Raw genomic sequence first — 10942 nt, forward strand, 5'->3', positions numbered from 1 at the left:
CACACACACACACACACACACACACACCTGTGTGGGTCATCTTGATGTGAGCTACTACTCTACTGTATTCCATAGAGGTCTTGAAGCCATTTTTATGGGGGAAAAAAAAAATATATATATATATATATATAGAGAGAGAGAGAGAGAGAGAGAGAGAGAGAAGTAATGAAATAATAATAATAAATAATAAAAGTCAGGGCTATTCTATACTTGATCTTAGCCAAAAGGCTAAGAAGTAATGGGCTATTTGTTCTAAACAATCTAGGTAGAATAGATTGTCACCAAAGAGAAAAATGAATTTGGTTCTGAGTTTTATGGTGAACATTGAAGAGAATCATTCTCATTGTTAAAGGGGAATAAACAACCCATTCCTCAGGGAGAGCAAGCCTTTTCCTAGTACTTTCACATGTAGAGCTTCACTGTGTATGGGGCTCTAAATCTTGAAATAATCTTGAAACAAGTTGCTTTAAACACAGTCTGTATTCTCTGCTTCTTGATTTCTGTGCAAAGTAGAGTACAGTCAAGCATCACTTAATGACAGAAGTACATTTGGAGATATGTGTCATTGTGGGAACATCGTAGAGTATATTACACAAACCTAGATCATACAGCCTGCTGTATACCTAGGCTGTAAGGTATAGCTTACTGCTTCTAGGCTACAAACCTCTACAGGATGTTGCCGTACTGAATCCTGTAGACAATAGCAAGTGTTTGTATCTACACATAGAAAAGATATAGTAACAGTACAGTATAAAAGGTAAAAAATGGTACACCTGAATAGGACACTTTCCGTGAGTGGAGTTTGTAGGACTGGAAGTTGCTCTGGGTGAGTGAGTAAGTGACGAGGGAGTGTAAAGGACTAGGACATTACTGTACACTACTGTAGACTTTTATAAACACTGTACACTTAGGCTACGCTAAATTTATTTTAATAATTTTTTTCTTAAAAGATTAAGCTTAACTTACTATATCTTTTTGAGTCTTGTAATAACATTAGCTTAAGACAGAAACACATTGTAAAGCTATACAAAAAATTCTTTGTCCTTTTTCTCTGAGCTTTATTCTATTTTTAAAATTTGAGGTTTTTTTGTTTTTCTTTGTTTTTTTGTTTTTTTGTTTTTTTGTTTTTTTTTTTTACTTTTTAAGCTTTTCTTGTTGCAAACTAAGACACACACCCACGTTAGCCTAGGCCTACATAGAGTTAGCATTATCAATCTCACTGTCTTCTACCTCCATATCTTGTTCTACCGGAAGGTGTTCAGGGGCAGTAACATTCATGGAGCTATCATCTCTGATAACAATGCCTTCTTCTCCCAGGTGTGTTGGCTCACACTTGTAGTCCCAGCACTTTGAAAAGCTGAGGCAGGAGGATTGCTTGAGGCCAGGTGTTTGAGACCAACCTGGGCAACATAGTAAGACCCCATCTCTTTAAAAAAAAAAAAAATTAGCCAGGCGTGGTGGTGCACGCCTGTAGTCCTGGCTACTGTGGAGGCTAAGACAGGAGAATTGCTTGAGGCCGTAGTGAGCTGTGATTGCACCACTGCACTGGAGCCTGGGCAATGAAGCCAGGCCTTGTCTCCAAAAAAAATAAATAAATAAAAGGGCCCTCTTCTGGAATACTTCCTGAAGGATTTGCCTGAGGCTGTTTTACAGTTAAATTTTTTATATGTAAGTAAAGGAAGTACACTGTAAAATAACAAAGTAGAGTATAGTAAAAAATATAAACCAATAACATAATTATTTTCACTGTCAAATATGTGCTATACATAACTTTATGTGCTTGACTTTTATATGCGTGGTAGTGCAATAGGCTTATTTCATCACCACAAACACTTGAGTAATGTGTTGCAGTATGATGTTAGGATGGCTATGACGGCCTATTGACTAAGCAATAGGAATTTTTGAGCTCCATTATACTCTTATGGGACCACCTATGTATATGGTGTCCATTGTTGACCCAAACATCGTGCAGCGCATTATTATACTTGGTCATTTGGTATGTTCGTTGTTAAGATTTCCAGATTCCAGATAAAATTAACTTCTAACACGAGCATTTTCTCTTTAATACTTACATAGATCTCAGCCAGCCTTTATGCAAAGCAGTCTATCCCAGCCATCTGTGGTCCTTTCTGGTACTGCCATCCACAACTTTCCAGCTGTCCAACACCAGGAACTTGCCAAGGCACAATCCAGTCTTGCCTTTCAACAAACTTCAAATACTCAGCCTATTCCTATATTGTATGAGCATCAGCTTGGGCAGGCATCAGGACTAGGAGGTTCCCAACTGATTGATACACATCTTCTCCAGGTAAGGCGGGGGCTGCAACAATGTATTTCTGTGCAGCAGATTATTTTAAGGAAACTGTTTTTTAAAGAAAATATGTTAAAAGACACAATGAAAAAAAAAAGGCTTTCCTTTTTATCTAATGCTAAAATTATTAGATTGTTTTGAAGTTATAACCTCCATCTCTGAGAAATTTTTTCAATCTTATTGCTGTTTTTTTTCACAAAATTTTTTCTAGGCTAGAGCAAATCTTACCCAGGCTTCAAATCTTTATTCTGGACAAGTACAACAGCCTGGTCAGACAAATTTTTATAATACTGCCCAGTCACCAAGTGCTCTCCAGCAGGTAAACTATGGCATGGTAAATTTCCTCACTTTTCTTTATTATTATTTTTATTGCTTTTGTTATTGTCTGGAAATTTAAATAGAACCGAGTTGGAAAGATGGAAGAGTGGTTTTCAAACTGTTCACTGAGGTATCCTGGGTAATTCCGTTGAGTCCACTGAAAGTGCAAGGGCCTTCAGTCTGACAACACCCCTCCCCTCACCACCACCTCTACTTTAATCAGTTCTTTTTTCTTCCGTTAACCTTTTCTGCTATTTTTTTTTAAACTGGGTTTCCATGTAATAATTTATTCTTTTTAAACAAGGGAGTCAATCAATCTAAAAGTTTGAAAACCATTGTCCACAATATACAGTTACATGTGTGTGTGATAGGTGGTTTACTCGTTAGTGCTAAAGGTAAAGGAAAACTCTCTAAAGACCACCAGACAGGCTGATACAATGCATGGGATGGTGTGGCAGAGTATGACAGTATAAATGACAAACACCTTAAGTGTATGAATGCAATAATAATTTTCAGTGAAAAATGTATGGTTTTTAAAAAGCTGTCTCCTCTAGTAATATCATTAATCAGCTTATTCTTTAAAAGTGGTGGAGGGCTGGGGGGCGGGTAGCAAGTCATTAGTCATTTTCTCAACTGTTTTAGGTTATTTTAGGGAGTGATAATTCAAAAATATATTATTGACATTCAGATTAAATATAGTATTTATATGAAAATGGAATGTTCTTTTTTGTCCTCTGATAGCTCATTTTAACTAGACCTAAAACCACTATAAAAATATCTATTTGGAGGCCGGGCGCGGTGGCTCACGCCTGTAATCCTAGCTCTCTGGGAGGCCGAGGTGGGTGGATTGTTTGAGCTCAGGAGTTCGAAACCAGCCTGAGCAAGAGCGAGACCATCTCTACTAAAAATAGAAAGAAATTAATCGGACAACTAAAAATATAATTAGCCGGGCATGGTGGCGCATGCCTGTAGTCCCAGCTACTTGGGAGGCTGAGGCAGAAGGATCGCTTGAGCCCAGGAGTCTGAGGTTGCTGTGAGCGAGGCTGACGCCATGGCACTCTAGCCCGGGCAACACAGTGAGACTCTGTCTCAAAAAAATATCTATTGGGGAACTCGTGACTGCTTTCCTAAATTGTGCCCCCATGTATTTTGTGATAATTTGACGTGTCCCATAGATAAGTTCAAAGATAGTCATAATTATTTTGGTTGTACAGTTCCTTCACTACAAGTAACATTAACTATTTTGTTGTTGCACCTATAATAAATGAATGGAGATACAGGTTGAGAATCCCCCATCTGAAATGCTTGGGACTAGAAGTGTTTTCAGACGCTTTATATGTATACACACACACACACACACATATAATGAGATATCTTGGAGATAGGGTGCACATCTAAACACGAAATTTGTTTCATGTACACCTTATACACATAATCTGAAGGTAATTTTACATATTACTTTTAATAATCTTGTCCATGAAACAAAGCTTTGACTGCACTTTGACTGTGACCTGTCACATGAGGTCAGCTGTGAAATTTTCCACTTGTGGTGTCGTGTTGCCCTCAAAAAGTTTCAGATTTTGGATTTTCACATTAGTGGTACTCACCTTGTAATCGCCAAGCAAAAGATTTGTGTGCAAAATATATTTGTAGATTGATGTATTCTATTTAAACTCAAAAGTATTTGAAGAGTTGTATATAGTTATAGGCATGTCTATGCAATGGGTGTAAGCAGATCGCTGCAGTTTCTATTTGCTTGTTTTCTAGGTTACTGTACCTTTACCGGCATCCCAGCTTTCCTTGCCTAATTTTGGATCTACAGGGCAACCTCTCATTGCTTTACCTCAGACTCTTCAGCCCCCACTGCAGCACACCACCCCGCAAGCACAGGCTCAGAGCCTGAGCCGGCCTGCGCAAGTCAGCCAGCCTTTCAGAGGATTAATCCCTGCCGGGACGCAGCACAGCATGATTGCAACCGCAGGAAAAGTAAGTACAAAGACAGTCGCACAGCTTATTTGAAAATTTAAGTCCTTATGCTCAGATGTATGCTTCTGTGTCTTCTGTAAAAATAAATGCGTCAGTTTTTACCACTCTCCAGAAAATCTCAAACTCCAATATACTTATGTTTTATCTATTTGCTACTAATGTGTTTGGCTCCATCTAGTTTTTACCCAATAGCAAAGAATTCACATATTTTGGGGAAGAATTGGATTTACAAAGTCCCTGAGATTTGTTTAATTAAAAGTTTATATGGACTGATAATTCCATAATATTTGAAGCCTGACTGGGATTTTTGTAACTAAGATTCTTGGCCCTTTCCTAGATTTCGCCTTCATAGGTAGGACATTAAACACAGCACTTAGTTTATGGAATTGAAGAAATGTTAAGTTTATTTTATGCTTTTTCTCAGATGTCTGAAATGGAGCTAAAAGCCTTCGGAAGTGGCATTGACATAAAACCAGGCACACCTCCAATCGGCGGGAGAAGCACCACACCAACATCTAGTCCCTTCCGGTAAAATAGCCACTTAACTTTGCTTGTGAAATTTTAAAGTAATTGATCACTGTTTGTTTGTTAAACACATAATATGTTATTAGTCCTGTGTTAAGCACAAAAGGAGCTATAAGACATTTGAAAATTTTAAGGATTTGAATTATTAAGAATATATTTGTTATACAATATTTTAAGTAAATTCTTTAAATACAGGGCAAATCTAGCTAGTATCCTTTCTCACCTCTGCCTGTCCAATGTCTCTCTCCTACCACAATGTTCGGTAACTCATCACAGTAAATTTTCATCTACTACCAAGTATGATGAAAATACCAAAAACACTCTCTGCAAAAACCTAACAGCGTTATTGACTTGGTATTACTGCACTGACCAGTGATGGCTTCTTTCCAAGGGCTACTTCCACGAGTCCGAACAGCCAGTCCAGCAAAATGAACAGCATTGTCTATCAGAAGCAGTTCCAGTCAGCCCCTGCCACTGTGAGAATGACACAGCCATTTCCTACACAGTTCGCACCCCAGGTGGGCAGATATAAGGGAGAAATAAGCGTTTACTTGGAAGTGATTGCTGATCTGGCTAAATTGTAATCTTGCCGTATGTTAACCAGACAAGAATTATAGTTTTTAATGAAAAACAGTTTCGGATTTTAACAGTAAATTATGATATTCAAATAGTCCCTACAATTTATAGCTAGACCCAGGCAGTAGCTGTTTAGTTCTAAAGCAGACAACAGCAATCGTCAAGATTCCCCACACAGCTCTCATAATTTATTTGAGTCCTTTTCTTCCCTTTTCTCTTTTTTGAAGAAGGTAACTTTTCAGCGAAGGGTCCCAGTGCTTGAAGTTTTCTAGGTTTAAAGTAGGGTTTTTTGGTTTTGTTTTTTAAAGGATATCCATGCGCAGCAAGGTAAAATTTCCACAGAGATGTTTTAATATATGTATAAGAATGTTGGCTTCCCTTCCCTTTGCTGATCATGTTGAAGGACTAACTGAAATTCGTAAGAACTCTCACAAACTAGAAGTGGTTCCTGAGAAGACTCATTTGTTGAATTAGTATTAATTTTATTTATCTTCAGATTATGTTTGTTATAGGTGTGTGCCTTTTCTGCAGTTGTGCTTTTTTTAAAGATAACCTAACTAATAGTCTTCCTATCCTACCTTGAGAATACAGCTGAGATGCTAAAACCAACTGAAGTGCCATAGCTTGCTTTGCCCTATTTTTTCTATTAAACTCTCCAAGCATGGCCTGGTCCATGCTTGTTCTTTGTCCCCGTTAATGGAATGGCACATCCATACACTTCCCTTTCACTGGCAGGATGGGCACAGATATACTCTGGGATAAGCCAACCTGGTCTAGTTGGCAGGATTTTTTTTTAACAGTTCGATGTTGTATGTTTTGTTTTTTTCACTCAGATTCTCTCTCAGCCTAACCTGGTCCCTCCATTGGTAAGAGCCCCACATACTAACACCTTCCCAGCGCCTGTTCAGAGGCCACCAATGGCACTGGCCAGTCAGATGCCTCCTCCGCTGACCACAGGCCTCATGAGCCATGCTCGTTTGCCACATGTAGCCAGGGGTCCTTGTGGATCACTATCTGGAGTCAGAGGTAATCAGGCCCAGGCTGCGTTGAAGGCTGAACAAGACATGAAGGTTAGTACAGCATTAACAGCCAACAGATCAAGAATCTGTCTCTGAACCATGTCTTAAAAATGCCTCTGGACCCATAACCATATATCCAGGCATTCACTGTCTTAGCAGACTTAACCGAGCTAACCACATTTATTCATTCCCTTTTTTTTCCCCCTCCCTATTCCCATCCCCTCATCTTTTTTTCTTTTTCTTTTTTTTTTTTCCCCTATTTTTGCAACTATAGTCAGGAAACAAATTAACGTTTTAAGCTCTGTGGCCAAATGAATTATTATAAAATAAATATTTGAGGGAGATCTGAGTTTAGATGGCACATTTTTTGGAATAGCAAAAAGTAATGTGGATTATTACAGCCTTCCCCATTTTCTTTCATTTTTTTTTTTCCTTTGATTTTCTCCCTCCCTCCCCCTTCCTTTTCCCTCCCCCAGCTTAAAATATAAATCATGGTTATGTGAAAACTCTGGAATGGGTAAGACATTACCTATCTTCATTTTTCTTCTGTCACAAGTCATCAAAGTACAGTTTTCTTCTCAAACTGTTTTCATACCCCTTTTTCGCCCGCCACTTGAAGTGGCTGAGTTTCACAGTGGGTTGTGCGGTTGGCAGTGAGAACTCAGAAAAGCACTTTGGGATCCTTCACGACGAAGGCACTGGTGGACGCGAGGCTCGCTGCTGCAGAGGAGTGCCTTTAGGAGTCTGTGTGGGGACAGTTTTGTAGCGCGAACCTTACCTGTCTGCCTGTACAGCCAGCTGAACCAGCTTATTTCTGTCGTTACTTTTTAGGCTGACTTTTCAGAGATCTTAGTGATTTTGCCTGTTTTGTCACTACATATATCATCAGATCAGACTAGAACAAAGAAAAGCCTACTGTTTTCAAACAGGGAAATGTGCGTGGTAATGCTTTACTCTGAATTAGAAACATGTTTACGATAATCCTATTAGAGAATTCAATTGACGGACTGAAGTTTCTTTCTGGATTGACATCCCTTGTGTTTCTAATCCTGAGTAATCAAATCAAAAAGACTACCCTACAGTAAAACTTTTGTTAAATATTATCTACTTTTATTAAGGCTGTGTGCCTAGGATTTCCGTCTGTTCATTACTATTAAAAATACTCATGAGTAAAATTTTATGGAAATTATTTGGCCTTGGTTTCCAGTTCTACTCCTGGCTCTTTGACACTTGATTGTCACACATTCCCATGTTGAAAATGACATTAGAGTTTAATGATCTTAATGGGGTGGGAGAGGGTACAAATTTCTGGAAAATTGCTTCAGATCTTTAGATAGTACAGATTACCTGTAGAACATGAACAATTTTTTATTATGTGCAAGAGGTATAGAAACTTAAGTTTTAATTATATATGTTGCAGTAGTAAAGTTAACAGATTGACGTAAGTATATTCTTTGGGACACATAGTCAATAAAACTAAGAAATTATTTTACCAGCTCAGAATGTGGTAGGAGCTATCAGAACTTAGTGATCAAGTGAAGTTGTAGTTACTAATTTCTGATGCTCTTCCCCTGCAGAAGAGAGCTGTGGGAAGAGGACTCAGCCACAAGACATTTGGTCCTAGGTGTTGGTAATGCCACAATATAAGTGCTTCCTTTTCATTTTATTGTAGTCCACATTGATAACTAGAAGTTTTAAGTGTTACATGTATGTTTTCAGATTTGCAAGCAGGCTCCCTAAATAAAATTTGATATCAATAAGCTTTGTTCCAGAAAAGATAAAGCAGCAGCAATTTATATTTTATTATTTTATAAGAGGGCAGACTTTGGAAAGGTGGTGGGAGGTGGCCCTTTTGTTTCAAATGCTTTTTAAAAAATCACATGGAATGTTTTCAAAAATAGGAATAAATCTGTGCATTAAAAGCTGAAAGATCGATGAGGTACTTTGGCTTAGGCCAAACCACTGTGGGGAAAACTGATTTGTGATTGGTAAAAGAATTTGAACTGAGGTTGATTTGACAGGCTTTGGTAATGCTGCGGCGTTTTCAGTTGTTGTTTCTCATTTTTTAAGGCAAAGCAGAGAGCAGAGGTTCTTCAGTCCACACAACGGTTCTTCTCTGAACAACAACAGAGCAAACAGATAGGAGGAAAAGCCCAGAAAGTGGACAGTGATTCAAGTAAACCTCCTGAAACACTGACTGACCCTCCTGGTGTCTGTCAGGAAAAAGTAGAAGAAAAGCCACCTCCTGCACCCTCCATAGCCACCAAACCTGTTAGAACTGGACCAATCAAACCTCAGGCGATCAAAACTGAAGAAACAAAATCTTAAAGGCCGTGGTTTATTGCAGGGGATTGGGGGGGTGGGGGTGGGGAACAGGGAGAATGAAGTCAGATATTGCCAGCAGCCAAAGGGGTTAAATGGTCTGTGACATTATCATGTCCAGAGTTTGGAAATGCACAAGGGACATAGGAGCAATTTACACTGACACACAGCTGCTGCACCAGTAAAAATGAGGCTTTGCAAGCTTGCACCTACTGTATGACATGCGCTCAGTTGATGGCCATGCATCTTCAGTCAGAACTTAGATATGTGCACTCATTTTTGAGTGCATATCATTCAGACCTAAAAATCCTTATGGTTAGATGAAACACCAGAAATACGAGGAAAATAACACCGCAGAGGAATAGCTCAGCCTGAACAATGTGGTGGTCCCAGCTAACACATCAGATGTGGTTTCTTTGCTCCTTATGGTCTTTGGATATGGTTGTGGCGTTTGTAGGCTTGGAGGTGAAGAACTGAAGATAACTGGTGCTGGATAGAGGAGCCTTATTTTTTATGATGGCAGCTTGCTATTTTTGTAACATGGTGATTGAGTTGAACACAATCAAAGTACAGTAGTAACTGATCTCCCCTTCTTCCTGGATGAGTGCGCAGATGATTAAATATTGGCGTCAGCATCCTTGAACCATATCCAAGTGAGCGATGTTTGGCTACTGCTTCTGTTTGAAATGACGCTGTGTTTTGGTTGTGGTCTGCGGCTTCGAAGCGCTGCTTGGCGTCTCCTTTTTCCCATGGAGCTCTCACCATTCAGACACGACAGATCTGGTAAAATACTAGTTAGGCTGAGTCTTGCTTGCCTGCACTCAGTCATCTTTGTATGAATCCAATGGTTCCTTCCCCCTCCCCTGGCTTTTTTTTTTTCTTTCTTTTTTTTTTTAAACGGTTTTTAGCTGATGCTCATGAAGAGCAGTGAATACCTAGAACTGTGCCGTGACTGAAAGGAAATCCTCAGAAGGTGCATTTCTTTACAGCTGTGTCGTACCATCCTTTGGGCCCTCTGCTGGACAAGTAGAATCAAGTCTCAAATAATGCCTTTTTAATTGTATCCTCTAGTGTTATAGATGTAGGACAGTACTGTATCATACCTCTGTGAATGTAAAATATCTCGTACCTGCTTTATGATATGTAGTAGTGACTGTGCTTTATCAGAGCTGTTTTTAATGATGTTACTCTAGAATGTTTTCTTTCCAGATGATGATTCAGAAGCTAATAAAAAAATGGTGCCAGGTACCACAACAGTAACAGAACTTTGCTGTTTTCTGAGGTTTTGTTTTTTTACCTCTCCCTCCCTCCCCTTTTTTTTATTAGAGTGTGCTGATATCTCTATAATATTGTTCAGATGACTGCAGAACCTGGAAAAGCTGTTGCTGCTATTGATGCACAAAATACTACTATTATTGGTCTTTATATACATATACATATGTAATTTTGAATTTTTGGAAACTTAGCTGTGTTGTCAACTTTGGAAAAAGTATCCCAGTTTACCGTGTGGAGTTGGCATTGTACAGAAATTAACAGCCATATTGGTCTAGAAACGTTAAACTTAATTTTTTTTCCATTTGTACAGGGGTAACGCACTGTATTAAATATGTAAGGTCTTATCTACATGGGTTTGATTACAGAAACTAATAAAGTATTCTCTAAATAATGAATCTTGAAGTTTCTGATCCATTCGTAAAATCTGAAGCAAAGTCTGTCATGTACTAAAAATAGTGATCGAGAGTACATTGTACAAGACATTATCATCCAAAGAGTTGATTTCTGACTTTTAAGAACTCTGAAGCTTATTCAACCAAAGTATTGTCGTGGAGGATAATAGTCATGGGCCCTGTTCTCAGGGTGGCCAAACTTTTAGTGAAAACAGTCT

General features: G+C 38.8%; 1 protein-coding gene across 1 annotated transcript in view; it reads left to right on the forward strand.

Annotated features, from left to right (window-relative positions):
- The window catches only part of PRRC2C (proline-rich coiled-coil 2C), a 98610-nt gene extending 87886 nt beyond the window's left edge, over nucleotides 1-10724 (forward strand). Inside the window, exons 28-33 of the mRNA XM_012657718.1 lie at nucleotides 2077-2308; nucleotides 2523-2630; nucleotides 4397-4615; nucleotides 5040-5143; nucleotides 5532-5658; nucleotides 8806-10724. Of these exons, the coding sequence (XP_012513172.1) occupies nucleotides 2077-2308; nucleotides 2523-2630; nucleotides 4397-4615; nucleotides 5040-5143; nucleotides 5532-5658; nucleotides 8806-9063 (1048 nt within the window). The 3' untranslated portion in view covers nucleotides 9064-10724. The remainder of the gene's footprint in view (nucleotides 1-2076; nucleotides 2309-2522; nucleotides 2631-4396; nucleotides 4616-5039; nucleotides 5144-5531; nucleotides 5659-8805) is intronic.
- Nucleotides 10725-10942: the final 218 nt, after the last annotated feature.

The sequence above is a fragment of the Propithecus coquereli genome, unplaced genomic scaffold, assembly GCF_000956105.1.
Source record: "Propithecus coquereli isolate 6110/MARCELLA unplaced genomic scaffold, Pcoq_1.0 Scaffold56, whole genome shotgun sequence".
NCBI classification, from domain to species: domain Eukaryota; kingdom Metazoa; phylum Chordata; class Mammalia; order Primates; family Indriidae; genus Propithecus; species Propithecus coquereli.